Raw genomic sequence first — 19,237 nt, 5'->3', positions numbered from 1 at the left:
GACCAGCAGCAGGTCATCAGCAACAGGTGAGCCAATACTATGTCAAAAAACAAAAGCAGCAGCTGAACAACAGAAAAGCGATTTTTTAGACTGATTGCTTAAAATTCTGATTCCATTAGAGATTATTATACTTGAAGGGTCTGAGCAATCAGTAGCAGGGTGTCTCCGTTAGCCCCTCCACTGCTCATCCATTCAATTACCAGGCACAAAAGTTCCCAACACGCTATTGCTGGTGGATATCTTCTCACGTCAGTCAAGCTCCACTACACAAGTGCTCCCAGTGACCAGTATCTCCAAAGCTAGAACCAAGAAGAAACCAGTAAACCCCTATCATATTTTTTTCTGGTCTGCTTGGGCCTTTTATATTAAAATAAACACAAGGCATTAGAAACGGCTAAGACTCACTGTTGTTTTTTAATAAACAGTACAGCTGGGTATAAGAGGCACACAGACTACTTCAGTTCTCTTGGGAGTTACACAAAACGTGGCACAGAAGAGCAGAAGTCAAGGAGCTGGGAAAGCTAGAGGGAGCAGGGATGGTTTGGGCAGTAACACCCACACCCCACCCATCACACAGCTGCCTACTTGTCACATGGAGCCAGAAGGTGTCCCGCTCCCAGGATGCTGAAGGGCGATGCCCCGTAACAGTGTTGCAAAGAGGACATCCCCATTCCCAAACCCTCCTGCCCCATACCATGCCATCAAAGCTAGTGTCTCACCCCAGCTCTCCCATCCCTCACCGCTGGGTGCAGACTTCACCTGACCCAGCTGATGGAGAGAGCCATGGGCCAGGATTCACACCACGGCACTGCAGGGCTGCTGAGGCAGAACATGGTACCATGAGGAGGACAAGGAACGTGGGGATGTTCACTGCCTGTTTCACAAAACCTGTTAGCTTGCCTCCCTAATACAGTCTGGAGGGGTTCCTTTGCTTGCTGGAAGCCCATCAGGCCTGGTGGCAGGGCACTAGAGACCCATCTCACAGGGCACCTCATCATCCCCTCCATGGCTCAGGCTGAGGAGTCCTCAGTTATGTTGAGCAGGCAACCTTCTCCTGCCCCAGAGTGGAGGACATCTGCCAACAGGAGGAATGTGTCCTCAGAACAGGACCATCTCAGACCTCAACATTAGGCTCCTCCTGTCCTGAAGAAGAGGCAAAAAAAGGGTGCTGCCTGTAACCGAATAATTTTTCCATGTCCTTGTTGTGGGGCTAGTGGTGGCTAGAAACATGGTTCTGCTTGTTTCACAGTGACTTCCCCATAAAGATGAACTCTTCCTCAAAGTACTCAAGTTCAGCCTCTTCAAAGAGTCCTCAGGTGCTGCCTCTCAGCAGTTTTCTGGGATTTCTTCTAGCAGATGCTATCTCCTTGCTCCTGTGAGGGCAAGGAGCTCTGCAGATGGGCACTGAGAGCAGCTGGGCAGTGCTCCAGACCTGACAGCATCAGCAGAAAGATTCCAGCTACGCTTCCTCTGGCCAAGAGCCACAATTTCTGGAAGCTGTTGCTATGACACAATTGCAACCTTCATTTTTATTTTAAGACATCTTTTCCTTGGATTTACTTTATTTTCTTTTACACAGAGCAGTAAACAGACATTGCTACTGTTGCTGCTGTGCTGCTGCATTTCAAATGGCTCGAAGGTTAAACCAGCTGGCCAAATCAACACAAAGCCTTTCAGCTGGCAGCCCAACCCTGCCAAAAGTAGTCTCACCTTGGGATTAAAGTGACACCACTGCCTGAAGCATCCCTAGGAAACCTACTGGGTTGTGGCCAACATGACACAGGGAAAAGCCAGGGATCCCATCCAGGTCAGAGGCAAGGCAGAAGAAAGCACCAGGATTTACCATCTGGTAATGATATATTGATGAAGGGAGAGGGGGAAAACTCTCTGCAAGGTTTGAGGAAAGCCACAGGGTGTGACCAGCCTTGCTCTCTTGCTGCCTTTCGACCTGGATGGAGCCAAATCTGTCACTGCCACAGCCAAACCAGGTACAGCAGCACAGGACTGAGCAGTGTCAGACCTGGCAGGTAAAGCACAGAAAACAGGACTTGGGGCAAGTAAGCCCAAGAGGCCTATGCCAGCTGTCACCTACCTAGGGTGGGTAGCAAGAGGAGGGAAGATGAGCAAGCTAAATCCCAGAGTAGGTACATGGGTGTTGACGTTCCTGAAGGAACCTGGGGCAGGGTGGCATACCTGTGCTGTGGCACTGCCAGGCTCCACTGCAGGGACATGCCCTGCCAGCCCTTAGCAAAGGCAGAGCTGGGTGGAACCATGTGAGAGCCCCACAGCACGCGGTGAGTGGCAGAGGCAGCCATGGGCCGGTGCACACACAAGGACAGAGATGGGGAGAGGCAGCGAGCGTGGCGTGAGACTCCCCGTGCTCAGGACCGCTGCACGTCAGGGATAGGGATGGCTGGCAGGATCTAGTCCCCTTCTGGGAGGGTCTCCCAGCCACGTTGCATGGCTTTCACCACAGAATTGTAGAGTTTGCTCCAAGCTTCCTGCACCTCTGGGCTGAAGGCAGCACCAAGGCATTTCTCCAGCATGTACAGCAAGGACTCGCCGACAGTCTGCAAACCAAACAAGGAGGTGTCAAGCTCAGCACCAGAGGATCACCTGTAGCCTCTTGTCTCACTCTGCCACCTTTTTTGACTTCTCCAATTGCAGGGCACCCACTCCTCTTCCACGAACAGTACCAGGCCCCTCCAGTCCCTGGCTCGTCAGAGGGGGCCCAGAACCAGCCCATGTCATCCTCTTCCCTTGCCCTGTGCTGGCCCTCACCATGCAAAGTGCAGAGAGGAAGTCAGGGAGCAAGGGCTGACACGCACACGTAACACCAGGGGAGAGGTGCACATCCAGTTTCTGTGGCTCCCAGGTGCAGGTAGCTGGCCCTATCCCTCGGCATAGCAGTGGAGCAGCAGAGCTGAGCAATGCCCTGATGTCAGGAGGGGAGATCAGACTTAGGGCATGTCCCAGTGCCTCTCAGGCTTCTCCACAGGGTGCTGCTCGTACCAGAGCTGTGAGCAGCCCCGTGCAGGGGCACCCCCCCACTGAGTGCAGAGCTGGTGGGGAACACTACCCCAGACAAAAGGGACCCTGCTCCCTCTGAAGAAAACAAAAGCTAGCAATATCAGGAATGAGCCATGTGTGGATTAGAAAGCTTTCCTTCAGCCACCCCTCCCCACTGCATTTCTGTCCATGCTTGATAGCGGGAGAGGAGTAATCAGGGGTTTAATATGGAGGATGCTTGGGTGTTACTGGCGTGGAGGAAGCAGGGGCTGAGGTGCAGCAACTCCATCCCAGTGCAGACACAGAGAGGCAGATGCTCCCTTTTCCAGGTTTGCCCCGAGCATTAGATGCAAAGGATCCAGGGCAAAGGCTGAGCCTGCAGCCCTGTGGCACAGGAGAGACTTCAGTGTCCCAAATCACAGCCCTCTTCAAACACTGGATATGCTTTGGTCCCATTTATCCCTTCTGCCTGGGCTTGCTGGGCAAGGGCAAAAAACAAGGGGAGCTCAAAGGTTCCCCCTCATTGGGGCAATGTCACTGCATTGGTATCAGCACCTTGGACAGGCAGCCCTGAGCCATCAGCTTTCCCTCCAGACAGCTGAACCCAGAGGAAGGATGGGGACAGCTGAGGGTTGCAGTCGGGGCTGAACAAACCCAGCCACAGCGAGACAAGAGAGAACACCTCACCGAGAAAGACTCAGCCTTCACACCAACTGCCTGGTGCTTCTTGCCAAGGTTGCAGAGATACTCTTCCAGGCAGGACAAGTTCTCCAGGTGGCTCACAGCAGCATCAATCACCAGCATCACCTGGCACAGGAGCAGAAAGGCAGAGTGGCATTAACAGAAAGGTTCAGCTTCCCTCCCAGAGGAAACAAAATGACTGACCCTCTACTTCACCCTTGTCAGCCTGATCCCCTCCCAGCACAGATGCCCTCTGAGCTTTCCTTTGCTTTACTGTGATCCACGTGTCACGTCAGTGAGGCTGGCAGCAGCACACACCACATCCTTCCATGGGACACTACCAGAGCTGCAGAGCAAGCAGCACTGCTGACCACACTGCCCCAGAGGGGACAAACAGCCCTACAGCAGAGCAGTTGATCTGGCATTAAGGCTGAATGCTGATGCATTAATTACAACTCCTAGGACCCAAGGACAATGGCATGGGAACTCTTGACCTGGTAAAACATATACCATAGTCTCCCAGGAACAGAAACAGGACAGAAGGATGAAGGGACAGACACAAAAAGTTAGAAGAAGAGATTAAAGCCAGGGCATGGTTATCTTGGCAAAGCCAAGAGGTGATAGAATTGTGCTCTGTAATTTCAACAGGCAATCTATCTCCAATAAGAGCAAAGAACTCAAGGCAATAATCTTAACTTTGCCAATAAAGAGAGGGTGGAAAATAACAAAAAGCTTGCAGCTATCAGAGGAGCCCAGTCCTGAAACAGCCTCCTAACAAGGAATAAAGACGAGCAAGCAAAGCACTGAACTTGGTTTAAGATGGAGCCAGACAGTTTATGAAGGCATCTGCAAGCTAAGGCTGTGCTTTGTCCGGGTGTGGCTTCTCTTCAGGGCTCAGCAAAGGATCCCTGCTGCACCAGGCGCACTGAGACTCACAGCAGCGTTGCTCCTTTCTCTCTTTGGGGAGGAGGGGAATGTGGCGTGCAGCACGCCCTCGGAGGTTCTCTGAGAGGTGCTGTGGGCCTCCTGGCTCTGCAGCTGCACCAAGAACCTCTCCAGAGCAGCAGGTGCAGGGCAGCCTGGCACACTGCCCAGCTCTGGGCCACCTCCTGGTCAGGTGTGGCCAAGCAGAGAGCTTCAGTCCTCATCGGGGCACAGGTGAGCTCCCCGAGGCACCTCCACAGGAGGAGAAGGATTCTGCCAGCTTTCATAGGAAGCAATCCACTCTCAGATGGGGGCATGGAAATCAGCATGGTGCCTCTTAGTCACCATAACCTGTCTTCTCATCCCCTCCCCACTGTTGTAAGAGACTTTGTCCTGGCCTTCTGCCAGCCTGAGTAACCCCCTACAGTTACCATCTCAGGAGGAGATTTCCCATGTGTTCCCTGGCCAGACACAACACGAACCCAAATCATTGCCTAAGAGTTTCTTCCCCATGGAGACTGCTCCAGCCATAGCATCTCACCTTCCTGATGTGATCCAGGAACTCAGGGGCAGAGAGGCACTCCTGAGGGCTGGCAAACTGCTTGCAGTTGTACTGGAAAAGGGGCAGCAGGTCAGGATCCAAGTCAAACAGCCTGCAACAGCAAGAAAGAACACCCCATCTTCTCACTTCCTCAGCTTTATTTAAAGTCCCACTCACCCCATCAGCAGCACACCTACAGCTCACTTCTGCCTCGCTTCCCACCTACTGATCCCTCCTCATCTGCAAAAGATCCAAAAGTTCTGAAAAGTTTTCATTTTGGGCAATCCAGATTATCTATAGACAATAACCTTTCTGTTTCTCCAGCCCATAACCCCAGCTCTCAGATATATATTTATGGCACCTGAGAACTAGTCCCAACCCTCTGGAATTCCTCCCAGCCTGGCTCTTCTCCTCAAAGTCTCGGCTGTTGTCTCAACTATTCCCATTCCCACTTTTTGATCCCCTTGAACCCAAAACCTCTCAAATCAGGGAAGGCCTCCAAGCTCCAGCTGCCATCTGGACCCAGGGGGGCACGTACAAACTCAGCTGATGCCCGACTGCCTGACACCATCACCAGCTCCCATTTCCTTTCCCTCTGCTCCCTGCCCCATCCTCCCTTGCCAGTGTATGTCAGCAGCCACCCAGGTAGATCTAAAGGGCACCGATAATTCAGGCAAGACAGCCTCTCTTCTCCTCATCCTGCACATGAAACTACTGCACCCCTCTCCCCCACATCGTTGTCACTGCTTCAGTCCTGCTCTGGGAGATTTGGATCCCTCCCGCTCCGGAAGCTGCTCATCAACTCTCCAAATGTCATTTTCAAATTACTTTTCATTGATTTTTCCTTTTTTTCTCTTGGCATCATTGATAGATTAATCTGCTGAGGAGAGGCAAGAAGCTGGCTATCAGCCATCCCACCCGGCACAGCGTTTCCTCTGCCCTGCCACTGAATCCCTCCCTGGCGGCCAGGTCTGCGCCTGGGGCCGCGCAGCACTTCCCTGACCGGGGAACGATCGGCCGGCCCTTCCACGCACCCCTCAGAGCCAAGCGGACACACAGCCCTCCGAAGAGCAGAAGTCGCGGCGACAAGGCGGGGATCAGCGGGCAGGAACGCGTAAAACCCGCCCGCCGCTCCTCTCCGCTCTCCGTCTCCGGGCGGCGAAGTTCTCACCGGCGAGGGACGGGCAGGGCAGGGCAGGGCAGGGCAGGGCAGCAGCGCGGAAAGGAGCGGAGCCCAGCCCTGCCCCACGCCGCTGCCCCGCGGCACCCGCGGCTCCGGCTCCCCGCGGACCCCGGCCGCGGCACGGGAGAGCGGCCAGGGGAGGGGAGGGGGCCGGGAGCCGTCGCCAAGCGCAGGGGAGCGTTTCTCTCCGGGAAGCGGAGCCCGCCCGTCCCTCCCGCCCGGCTCGGTGGGGCGGGCAGGCGGCCGGGAGCGGGGCGTCGGTGGCCGCACGGCGCCGCTCACCTGGTGAAGAGGACGAGGCCGTGCTGCACGGGGCTGCCGCTCACCCGCCGCCAGCTCTCCCGGATCAGCGCTCGCTGCCCGCCCGACAGCGGCGTCCCGCTCTCCATGGCGGGGGCGGGGGCCCTGCCCGGAGGCCGGGCGCCGGTACCGCGGCTCCGCGGGCGGAGGGGCCGGCGAGCCGCGGCCCGCCCGCCCCTCGCTCCGCCGGGGGAGCGCCGGCGCTGCCCCCGCGCCCCCCGGGGCCCGCCCCCGCCGCGACCGCGGCCGCGCTCCGCCCGCCGGCACCGCCCGCGGCTGCCCCGGCCGGGGAAGGGAGATCGCGCCGGGTGTTTCCCACCCGGGAGAGGGGAGGAAGGAAGGAAGGAGGGGTGGAAGGAAGGAAAAAGAAATTCGAAATGCCCAAACTTCCCCATGTCGGCCCCGCGGGGCAGAACGGAAAGTTCAGCTGGTTCACGGTTGACATTTCCCGTCCTCCCGATTTTACAGCGGGGCAGAGCCGTGCCGGCGAGGAGACCACCGGGACCTGGCCACCTTCGCTCACCACCAGCACAGCTCCCTCTGAGGGTAACGGTGCTTGGAAGGGCCTCAGCGATGCTCCACAGCATCCTCTTGCTCTTGGCCACTTCCACTGAGACTCTGGATGCCACGCAGCCACCTGCTATCTCCACAGGCAGATGAAGTCTAGACACTACAAGGTACGTGTCTAATTTAAGGCTAATTATGCCAGCAGGCAAAGTTGTTAATAACAGATGAGAAGACATGACATCTTTGTCAAATGTGTTCAGGATGCACAGATTCTCTTTGCTGTTCAGACGCTGCTTAATTTGGCCCCAGGTTTTATGCGGCACAGAGGAAACAAAGCAAGAAAAGGCAAATGAGGTCTCAAGCAACACAAGGGAAGTCAGGAAAGTTAGGGTTTTCCGAAGGATGAGAGCAATACAAAAGCACAACTGACACTGAAACCATCACAGCCTGCACCAAAATAACAATTGTGTTGATCTTATTACAGGTTCTGCTTCTGTACATCAGACTTATCAGGAGAAAAGACAGAAGCCTCCAACCCATCCCAGGGCACATTGACTCAGTGTAGGCAGAAAGGAGGCTCTTCTTTTGGGAGAATTGAAAACATTCCCTGGGAGATGAGTTCAAAGGCTCGATATTATGTTCCCAGCCCCAGCTTGTCTCCCAGGGGCCTTTCTCCTGTAGAGCTGTAGTGACAGCACTGACTGCAGTGACAGCAGGAAGCTACCTGAGATGGCTCTGCAAGTGCCAGAATAAATTACCTGTTTTCTCAGGATTTTGAGACTTTACATTCTCAGCCAAGACCAGACAAGATGCTGCATAGGAAAAGCTCCACATGTGTTAAAGGAGGCTGAAGAACCCTAAAGTTGGACACTTGAAGGAAGAGTCCAACTCAAACAAAAACCCCAACCCCCCCCCCCCCCCCCCCCAAAAAAAAAAAAAAACCAAAAAAACCCTCACCAAAACTGTTAGATGGGACTAAGGAGTCAGATAAAACAGCATCTTAACTGTGTGGTTTCAAAGGGCATATTCACATGGGCTGATGATGAAACTGCTGAAGCAGCAAGGAGCCTGAAAGGGCAGCTGGGACAGCAGCAGGAAATACAGGGTTAACCTGAGCAGGGTGAAGAAGACCAGCCCGGCAGCACAAACACAAACATTAACCTTTAGCTATCTTGCAGCTGATGGAGCGAACCAGCAAGGAGCATGAAGTGTCATCATCCTCTGTCATCTGTGCAAGGTACTCTGACATTTCAGCCAGTTGTCACAACCACACAGAGCGGGAGCTTCACCAGAGCCTGGCTGGACAGTTCAGCCTGGCCCTGCTAACAGTAAAAGGTAGGATAGATTGGCAGTGGTGTGCTGCCAGGGTACTGGAAAGGAGCATGAAGACTCATCCCAGGCCACAGCATACTGAGGAGAAGAATTGAAGCATATATGTGCAGTCAGAGCAGCAACCGAGGCTGGTTATGTGCCTAGCAACATTTTGAATACATTCAAAGCTCGCTGATAGTATATATAGGCTGATAGTAAGGAAGAGAAACTCCGCAAAAGCAAGTTGTAGTCAAGAGTGATCAGTTCCTGAAGATTTGTTGGGATGTGGGACACCTTTCCTCCCATCCACATGGGGCACGGTATCAGCTGCCCTATCCCAGGGCAACAACAAAGCCATTGTTCCTGATAGAAAGGGTGTCTCAGACAATAGCAGTGAAGCTGTGATGGCAAAAGGAAGCGGTAGCTCTTGTCCAAAATGTTCCCCCTGTACGTTCCCTCTATGCCATAGGTGGCAGCTGAACGCTCCCAGACAAGGGCCTGACTTCTGGCACTGACACATCTCCACTCTTAATAACCCCAGCATTGTTCCCCTCTGACAGCACAGGTCTCCCAGCACAGGAAGAAGGAGCTGCAGGGAGGGACTTGAGATGGGAGACAGGGAGAGCTCAGGGGTAAGAAACGCTCAAACCACCATTCAAATGACTTAAAAGACTGAGAGCTTGGGAGAGACTGTGCTCCTGCCTGTGTGCAAAGCAGCTTCTCCCTTGCAGTTATGTGGCTGTCAGAGTTCCTCCTGCTGTCACAGCACTGAGGTGCTGAGAGCACAAGTCAAGTTCAGAGAGGATTTAAAGTACAAGGAAGCAAACCAGAAAACCTCTCTTCTTGTTCCAAATGTTTTGTGAACCTTCAAGCATGAGAATCTCAGTGGGAGATTGAGCACTGCAAATGTTTCCATAGTCTGGGGGTTTCCTCTGATGGTTCCCAGCTCCCTTGGCTCCATGTACCTAACCTGGCAGTTCAGCTCTTTTCTGAGCTGCTCTTGGATTTCTGCAAGACCGTCCCTGGAGCTCTCATGAGTGAAGAACAACCAGGTCAGCAGCACAGACTGCACCAAAATCATCTGTAGACCACTTGAAGAAAGGGGAGGGAGGTTTTTGGAGAAATTCACTGACATGCAAAGAGGATGATGATGCTCTTTTATGCTTTGGGAGAAAACAAACGTGTGTTTTTAGTTTGCAGTGGGTTTCGTTATTGTAATCTACATCTGCTTCACGTTACAGCACCAGCACTCAACTTCCCTTGCCAAGTGTCAGCTTTACGTGTTCAGTGCCTCAGTTTACCCAGATGGAAAGAATGTTTCCCAATCTCATAAAACAGTGTGAAAGAACTAGGAGTAAGCTCACCAATGACAGTCCCCAGCCCAGCACGCAGGGTTCACAGCACCTGGAGAACCCTCCCTTCCCAGGGAGGCCCTATCTGCCTGGCCCAGGGATGATTGCTTTGACCGTGCTGCTGTGGCACTGTCAGCTTTCATCCCAGCTGCTGCACTAACAAACCCATATCTCCCTTTGAACTCCTGCTCATTTCCAATCCTACATCTGTGAGTCTTCATGAATGAAGACACTCTGATCTATCTGCCTCAGGCTCCCTGCTCACTTAGGATACAGACCCCTGGGCTTGGCTAATCCCCTTTGTTTCCCCTTGTCCCCAGTTTCAAAACCACAGATCATGACAGGTTCTCTTTTTCTCAGACTCCCGTCCTCTCCCATCCCATCCTCAGGTGGGTGCAGAAATCATGCAATGTTCCCAAATTTCTTCTCAAGCTACGCCCTCAGGCCATGGTATGGCACAGCTCAGTAGCAAAGCAAGTCACGAAAGATGGTTGCATAACAAGAATCAAAAGTGATGCAGAAGGCACTAATCTTATCCATAAAATAATTAAGATGAGCTGCAGAGCTTGCTTGCTGACACCATGGCTGTGGAGAGAGCACTACCACCCTCAGTGGTGGGGATCTGGGCTAAGGGAAGAGGTATAGGCAGAGGGAGGACTCAATGGTAGAGGTGAAACAGTCCTAGGATGACCAGACATGAAGTGGTGAGAAAAGTCAAAGGGGATCACACTGAGCTGTTGGACCAAGTCTGGCACTTGCAGATGCTCAGACCTCACCCCAGGTGCTATTCACCTTGGGCTCCCTAGCATAATGATAACCCAACACCAGCAGGCTGATCTTCCAAGAGGCAACCTCTGCCTTTTGTAAGTCACTCTGCCAGAGTGAGTTCAAAGAGTTCAAGACCATGTCAGTGTTGACACACAAGCTGTATTTGGTTACAAGATACAGCTGTGGGGGTGCATGCACCCCAAGCTGGTGGGACGCAAGCAAAAAGCTCTCCAGCCTCATTAGCTCAACAAGGTTCTCTAGCTAATATCCCTGGCCACTTGGCAAGCATTGTGTTAGCACAGTTACCTGGTTTCTGTCCTACCTAGAGATGATGCACATGGTCTTGGATCTTCATCCAGTTGTCCTTACGCTTCTGGACTGGCTTATCCCTCAGCTGCTGAAACATCACAGCAAAAGCTTGTAAAAAAATGCTTTATTCATTGTGGAGTCTCCTCTGTAGTTTCTCCCCTGAACTTCTTGTTTCAGAAGCACTGCTGGTCTCTCAAGTGGTCATTGATTGTCTTCTCTCTGATCTCAATTCTCTTTGTTCTCTCCCTCCTTGCAATTTAAGTTGACACTATTGATTAGGCCGTCTCTTATAAATGTTTGACCTACAGCAGGTGTCTCCAGGAATAGCATTTTTTATATGATCTATTAAAACACAGATTTTGTATTTTACTGCTCCCATTCCTTCATGTCAGGGCTGTGCCAGCATTCCCACATTTCAGCTTTGTACTCAGCTACCTGCTCTCAAAGTGCACTTCTGGCTTGAGACCTTCTCCTCCTCACCTAAGCCATTACAGCTTTGGGGCTTTGTCAAAAATAATTCTCCTGTGCAGTGAGGAATTTTTCACCTGCAAACTGCACTGCTAGGTTCACCACTAAACCATGTCCCCAAGTGTCACAGCTACGTGTTTTTTGTACACTTTAAGGTATGGTAATTCCACCACTTCCCTGGGCAAGCTGTTCCAACACCTAGCCACTCTCTGAATGAAGACATTTTTCCTCATATTCCATCTAAACCTGGCCTGGTACAACTTGAGGCCATTTCCTCTCATCCTGTCACTTGTCACTTGAAAGAAGAGACTGACGCTCACCTGGCTACAGCCTCCTTTCAGGTAGTTGGAGAGAGAGATAAGGTCCTCCCTGAGCTGCTTCTCCTCCAGGCTAAACATCCCCAGCTCCATCAGCTGCTTCTCATCAGAATTGTGTTCCAGATCCTTTACCAGCTCTGTTACCCTTCTCTGGACATGCCCCAGTACCTCAACATCTTTCTTGAAGTGAGAGATCCCAAAAATGAACACAGGATTTGAGGTGTGAGTGCTGAGAAGGGGACAATCATTACCTTGGTCCTGCTTGGCCACACTTTCTGATGCATGTCAAGAATGTACCATCTTAATGCACGTTCACATTCCCATCTTAGCTGATTCTCTCCACTTCTTAGCTGCCTTCATTCTCCACCTTATAACCAAACAGTTATTGTCCCTAAAGCACTGCAAGGCACCAGCACACTGCCAGGGTGTGACTCAGCTGACCCAACACAGATGCTTTCATAAGGACACATAATCTGAACTCTCATTCTGATCAATGGAGAAACCCAAGTACTTCAGAACCACCTCATCCTAAAATACATGGTGAAAAAAATAAGTCAGGCAAATGAAGCCTTAAGACTACTTTTTGTCAGCTGCATGACAAGAAGATGACAGGCTTTGGATGCAATACAAAGAGATAAAGCAATGACTGCAAGAAGGACAAAAATGGAAAAGCAATTTACAAAAATTATAATGCTTGTCAGACTTACACCCATTCTATAAAGCACAAACTTTCTACTTCCAGAGCACACATTACATGGGCCAGAGTTAGTTAGCGGTGGTGTATTAGAAAACAACCCTGAAGTGTACAACCACAATACTTGGACGTAAATTAGGCAGCAGTGGTAGGTGTAGTGAAGATGAAATCTGTATGATTTCAGCATATGGACCTTGGGAGACTGATGTTGGAAGACACAGTACAGAGTGGGAAACCTTACGGGTAAACCAAAGAAAATGGAAAGGAGGTCATGGGAGATTGAGGGCCAAAGGAAGCAATTTGCATTGGAAGTCTCTGTTTGGTTAGAAAAGAGAATATTAAGAAGCGTCTTGAAGACAGAGCACAAAATCTGTATTAAAACACCAGGTTGTAAAAAAGCCTCATTCTTGTTGAAGAACAGATAACAAGGTGGTGGCTGGAATCTAGAAGCCTTCAAATCTGGCAGGTTCAAATCAGATTGGAATCAGTCACCACTATTCACCCATGTGAGATCGCTTACATGCAGAAAGCAGCCATTCTTCCTTTAGAGAGCAGTGAGAAGTTTACTTCAGATATCAGCATTTTATGAACAACACTCCCTTCTTTTTTGGTCATCTCCCTACATTCGAGCTTCTATATCAGCAGTCTTCCCTTCCAGAACAATAGCCCTGATCAGACATTATTCAAAGACCAACTTGTACTGTGTGAAGCAATACAAGAAGTCAATAAGCTTTTCAGTAACCATTTAATAGCCTATTGTATCACCCTGTACAGGCCACAGTCCAGTTTCTAGCTGTCCTGGCTATACTTCAGCAGCCCTTGGAACATGTCCAAAACCAGACTAGTTTGCTCTCCTCCAGCACTCAGCTGGACATCAATGTGTAGTCCCAGGTAAGGTGCCTTCATGTTGGTTTTTCCCATCTAGTTCCACCCCAAGCAATCCCTTTTTACACTGTACTCAAAAGCATATCCCAGCCCCTCACTACAGCCTTGTATAAAGCCAGATTCTGATTTTCAGTGTTTCAGTTTTATTACAGATGCTTACATTCAGTTCACAGGAAGGGTTTCATTCGTACAAAACTGTGCACCAGTCTGGTGTTATGGGCACTACAGACTGAGCATGACTTACAGAAAAATGCTGGGTGTCCAAAACAAAATGCTTGACCTGTCAAATGAATAGGTAACCTATCAGAAGCTTGATGAAAATACCCATTAAACCTGACATATTATACATATTGACAATTTACCACATCTGTAATAGGGAGAAATAAACTTGCTTTGACAGACAGTACTTTATTCTTGTCCAAATGTACCACTTTCACTTCCCGTTGTGCTTACCAATACATTGCTTGGATTGTAGTAAAATCTGATCTCCCAGAATTGCAGTCCAGCAATACTTATGTGCTAAAAGCTGATGTACATCATCATTATCCGAGATTAATTTCTCCAGTGGGTCCATTTCATGTAGTTACTTCAAGCATGTATGTGAGGAAGAACGAAAGGGAAAAAAACCTACACCAAAATCTAGACACAAAGAGATTGCTTCAAAGAAGAGATATTTATTACAAAATTAAATTCTAAATTCTACCTCGTTTTCCATTATCACCTGTACAAAACACATCTATAGCACAAGGGGACATTCCCCCATCCACACCATATGGTACAGTAATTGCACTGTAGTTAGAAGAATTCAGTTCACAGACATGTGAACAGACATGAACAGCACACACACACACCCCCCGGCATTAGTAAGAAAGGTTCAGAATTACCAAAGAACCCCTCTCACTGTTGCTCCAAACTCTTGCTTAGCCAGCGGCAAGCTCTTCAAGGATGGCTCTAAACCATGTCTCTTGTAAAATACAGTAAGCTCACTTGGCAAAGTTTTAGAATCAATTACAAATTCAGCAGGACTGGTATCTATGCTAACATGTGATTGCCTCAGATGTTATTTGTGAAAACCATAGCCCTTGACATTCAAGTAAAGAGCATAAAAAAGTTTACAAAGTGAAGCATCTTGAAACCAACCACACAAGCAAAGTCTTAGTACTTTAAAGAAGACAGAGAATTTTCAGTCCTGACTGCTTGCAGCCAACAGCCCCGCCCTGAAGGAAGTATGCTACGGAGGTGGTGTTCTTATCCTCAGCCTTCCTTTCCCAGCAGGGAAGAGCCTTATGCTGTTCCAACAGTCCACAGAGTTTTGCTTATATTTGCCCATGTGTGGAGTCATGGGGTCACTTTGCTGTAAAGGGGGGAGAAAAAAACGCCTTACCTACATTCCCCAGCTGGCAGAGACACAGGGCACTGCTAAGGAGGTTTTCACATTGCCAGCAGGATCCTGAGAGGAGGAAACAGTGCTTGTGCACAGAGTGCCCACCCAGAGGGCTACTCAGTCACAGCATGGAGGGGAAGCTGCTAAGTATGGTAATGGAGAATTTCAGGTAAATGCCTTGTGTTTCCACATTAACAGTTGGTCCGCTCTCAAGTCCCTTAAAAACAATTCTCTGAAGATTCAGGGGGGACAGGAGGGAACTATCACGTAACATATTTGTTTACCTTTCCACAACAAGGTTCTGGTTTTGCTCTCAGACCATGTGACAGGTATTCGTGCACTCAAGCATCACAAGATGTCCTGTCTTACCCCTTGTTCAGACACCTGTATGAAATGAATGCATAGCCCAAAAATTAAGGGAAGCAAAGTCCTGTACTTTAGGCATTCTTCAAGAACCAGAAGGAAGGAGGAATATATAAAAAAGTACATTCTGTCAATGCCCTTTGTGCATCTATCAGCCTTTCCAATCAAGATACAAAAAGAAAACTCTGCACAGACTGAAGAGTGGTGGTAGCTCCCAGGGCCGCAAACAATGGTGGCAAACAGTGACGACACAAACTCCTCCACCTGGACCAAGGGCAACCTTGGCACAGAAATCTCCATGCAAATCCTCCTCACAGTCACATCTGTCTCACAGCATGAGTGGTCCAGTTCCTGGAAATAGGCCAGCCCCTGCTCCTGGAAGAGATGTGTGTGTATCGATGTCCTGAAGCGCCTGTTAACAGAAACCTTTTAAGATGGATGGATTGCCTAGGATAAAGCTGGATGAGCCTAAAGGCCCTCTATCTATCCTTCAGAGACTGAAGAGTCGAAAATAGAGTTTACACACAAAAAAGAATTTGAATCAGGGAACGTGGCAGCCTGCAGCTTTTTGTGATTTGAATCCCTGGATACAGTTTGATGAAATACTTTGTCAGTGATAAAAGGAGCCCTGTCAAGCAAGGTTCAAAGAGAGCAGCTGCTCAGAGAACAGCACCTTCTGGCCTCAGAAAGCACTGTTAACTATTTTCCACATGACTGGAGAAGACGACTAATGAGCAGTTCTCAAAAAGAACCTGAACTCATTCCACAAGCACAACTGGAAAAACTGAACCAAAGCAGCCCAAATTCCATCCCAAAAGCAAAAGAGTGCCTTGCACCCATTGCCTCACATCTGTACCACTCAAGTATTTCAAGACAGTCAGGAAGGGAATCCAAATTATTGTCTTTTATTGATCTCACAAAATATCAGTTACTATTATGTTTCAGCAATGGCCTGACAGGTTTTGTTTTAAGAAGCAAATACTAAAGGTCAAATTCTAACTGGAGTAATTTTTCAGTATTTTTCTCCTAAAAGAAGACAGAGCTACATCAATGTATGCTTACTTGAAAACTCAGCCCTTGGAGTACTGAGAATGCAGAGGAAATGTCTGTCCTCTAGCCTTCAACGCAAACCTTTCAATCCTTTTAACTCCAGATCAAAAATAAAAATTCTGCTGCAAGTTGCTCCCTCTTGTGGAATAGCTAGGTTCTTTTTTCACTGTATGCCTCCACCCCCTTACCAGCACACAAGACCTAAGAAAAGTCTCACTGTCAATCAAATGCTCTCAACAGAATTTCTGAAGTGACAGTCCTAAAGAAAAATAAACCTTTTTTATGTGTCAAAACAGAAGCTGGACTTGTGCATAGGAAGGTTGGATGGGAGCATTAAATTTGCCACCTTCAGCACTCAGCTGCCAATCCACATCCAAAAGATTATTAGTAATAAAGGATGGAGGGATCCTAGCCAAGGGACAGAGTAGCTCATCTCCCTCACGCCAGGTCCTGCAAAACTCACCCCTTCATAATAACTGAAGAAACCAAGGTTATTGACTCAATTTGTGCATTCCCAAGGTTTAATATGGTGAATAAAGAGTGTGAAAAATGGTAATTCCAAAAACACACATTTCTTACATTTCTGTGTTATTAATGCTAAGGGGAAGTGTGTAATTGCACGTGTTGGAAAAAAACTGCATTTTAAATCATGGATTTTGCCAGCTCTTCTGGCCAATCCTCCCCATGATAATGGGACTACGTTAGGGAAAGCTCATATTGAGAATAGCAATGTATGAAGTCAATCTCACCATGAGTAGAAGATGCTGGATCACATTGTTACAAGGCAGCACTGTCTGCCTTCCACATTGCCAACAGTTAACAATTTGCTGCTGCTGTCAGATCTGGCAGGTTCTGAAGAAGTTTGCATCCTTCCCCTACATCCTTCTTGCCTATATATCACCTTTATGAACCCCTGGCTCATGCAGGTAGGAGCACTTCCTGCAATAACAAGTTGAAAAGAATCATCAAACCCAGCAGCTAATTATTGCAATGACTTCCCACCATGTATAAGCAGCAGGTGATCAACTCAGAACCTTTAGAATCAAAAGCACAGCTCCATCCCATCTGAGCTAGTATCGACAGGAGTCATTTTCTGGAGAGGTGTGACATACCAAGCCAGAGCCTTACAAAGCAAGCAGCTGCCTCACTGAACAATGCCATGGATCTCAACTAAAGAGGAACCAAAGCAAGTCTGACTGGAGTCTAGTCCCCCCCACAGAACAACTATGCTAATGCAGCCCTTCTGTGTGGTAGGAAATGTATTGGAATCCAAGATTTATTAAGAGAAATAAACGCACAGTCCGTGTTTAAAGGCAGACACACCCACCAGCTACTCTCCCTCTACCTGTAGTTTTGATGCAAGGCTGTGAAGCAAAGCAAGAACTCTGAAATGAAAGGCATGAGTTCATTGAAACGTGCACAAAAGAGTTTTTCAAATATTACTTCTTGAGACAGGAACACAGCTGTGATCTAAGTGTCATTCACGCTGGATGCTACCAAATAGCAACTTGAACTGCGACAAGAAATCGACACTGGATGAAGAGTAAGAAATGGAATAAAAAAACACAGACAGAAATAGACCTAACACAGGATAAAGGCACCTGATAAACTAAACTCCACTTTCTTGGAAGGGGTGGATTCAACATCCAATGGCTCCTGACACTTCACAGACAAAGAATTTTTGCCTGGCCTCACATTTCCTTGTAATTTGATATTCAGCAGTCTAGAGAAGGAACTTGTTCAATATGGGAACACTGAGCACATACTTTGGCACCAGCAGCCAGTTTTGCAGATGCCACATACATGGAGATGAAACCTTCCCCTAAAAGCACAGGCACTGGCACGGAAATAGCTGGGAACAAAAGCTGAATGACAGCTGTCTGTAAGATTTCCAAGCTATCATTACAGTCTCTAGTACCTCCCCATGCCGGTCTCCACAGCATACTGGGGCTGAAAATAAATCACCTGCCATTTCTGCTGTAATTTCCTTCAGACAGAGCTGAAAGAAGCTACAAAGAGCTAAGCTGGAACAGTCCGGCCCTGGAAACAGGCCTGCTAGATGAGTTGTATAAATGATTAAAGGTGACCAAAAAGCAAGGCAGTATATAGAAATAAACAATTTCCATCTCTGCAGAAGGCCTGGGAGACAGGCAAGGCACAATGGCTCAGGAGATTTCAAACAGACCCTTTCAGTCAAATGTTAAAAATCCAGGGTCAGAACAAAAAAAACCTTCAGATAACCAAGGCAGGTAGAATGAAGGTCCCCAGATACTTACAGTAAGCTTTCAAAACCTCACAACAGATACTTACAGTAAGCTTTCAAAAACTTCACAATAAGAGAGGTTGTTAATCATGACAGAAGTCCTATAGTGCTTTAAACTGTAGTGGTGCTTAGATTACAAGAAGGAAGACACACACACACACACAGAGTGTGCATGCAACTGCAGACAGCCTCCAACTTGCTGGTCTGGTTGCTGGAATGCCACTGCTGTTTGACACATACTGCTTCAAAGAATTGGCATTCAGGCAGCCAGTTGTCCATTAATATAACCTAAGGATTCAGGGCATGAATCTTTTAATTTAAGGGGACCTTCTCATCCTCTGCATCTTCCAATGCAGACAGTGCAAACAAATGACAAAGCAACAGGGTTACTATACCCAGAGTTCTCCGGAGAGGGTGTTTTATAGTCACGTCTTCAAAGCACCAAATCAGCCTGACATGCAGCAGATCTCATGTTCCTGATCCGCTGTTCCCAGGCTTCCTTTGCTCTAGAATTCCCAGGAGTCCATCCACCGGAGCCCTGCCATGGGGCTGCTAGGGTTGGAGGCCATGGGTCCTATCATCCCATAGGACAGTGGATGGAAGAGGTAGAAGCTGTGGAAAGAAACCAAATGCCCATCAAACACAGCAGTTTTCTGTCTCAAGAAGTTTGCAGCCTGTGGGACTTTTGTCTTTGGGCGGCTCTAAGCTCTACTGGGAACCTTCTTATCTCTGCTGAACCCAATGTATACATAGCACACAGTTTTATCACACATGGTATTTTCTCTGAGAATCTGGTAAAATCTACAATAATGAAAAATTTGCCTGTATTTGAGAAATATGTCACCATCACTGGGATTAGAACTGCAAACCGCCGAACGGTGGGTTTGGAGGAGAAGTGTTCACACTGTGTGCTGCAACAAAAGAAAGC

General features: G+C 48.8%; 2 protein-coding genes across 2 annotated transcripts in view; both read right to left on the bottom strand.

The window, feature by feature from the left end:
• Positions 1–395: 395 nt before the first annotated feature.
• NGB (neuroglobin) lies at positions 396–6,752 on the bottom strand. Its single transcript, XM_040067354.1, has 4 exons — positions 6,621–6,752; positions 5,156–5,267; positions 3,697–3,816; positions 396–2,570 (listed from the first exon to the last, which is right to left on the bottom strand). The coding sequence occupies exons 1-4, from the start codon at positions 6,725–6,727 to the stop codon at positions 2,424–2,426; spliced, it is 486 nt and encodes a 161-aa protein (XP_039923288.1). The 5' UTR covers positions 6,728–6,752; the 3' UTR covers positions 396–2,423.
• Positions 6,753–13,375: 6,623 nt separating this feature from the next.
• The window catches only part of POMT2 (protein O-mannosyltransferase 2), a 28,365-nt gene continuing 22,503 nt past the window's right edge, over positions 13,376–19,237 (bottom strand). The window contains exon 21 of the mRNA XM_040066566.1: positions 13,376–18,921. Within this exon, the coding sequence (XP_039922500.1) occupies positions 18,816–18,921 (106 nt within the window). The 3' untranslated portion in view covers positions 13,376–18,815. The remainder of the gene's footprint in view (positions 18,922–19,237) is intronic.

Source organism: Hirundo rustica, chromosome 6 (assembly GCF_015227805.2).
Source record: "Hirundo rustica isolate bHirRus1 chromosome 6, bHirRus1.pri.v3, whole genome shotgun sequence".
NCBI lineage: Eukaryota > Metazoa > Chordata > Aves > Passeriformes > Hirundinidae > Hirundo > Hirundo rustica.
Note: the sequence above shows the minus strand (reverse complement) of the source record. Positions and strands in the feature narration are given on the sequence as shown.

Bases quoted from the DNA above. Each gene is read 5' to 3' on its own strand.
- NGB (XM_040067354.1), bottom strand. From the start codon at position 6,727: ATGGAGAGCGGGACGCCGCTGTCGGGCGGGCAGCGAGCGCTGATCCGG. The intron at 3,817-5,155 runs GTGAGATGCTAT...CTCCTGTGCCAG, and splicing joins TCCTGGATCACATCAGGAAG to GTGATGCTGGTGATTGATGC. The intron at 2,571-3,696 runs GTGAGGTGTTCT...TTTGGTTTGCAG, and splicing joins TGAAGGCTGAGTCTTTCTCG to ACTGTCGGCGAGTCCTTGCT.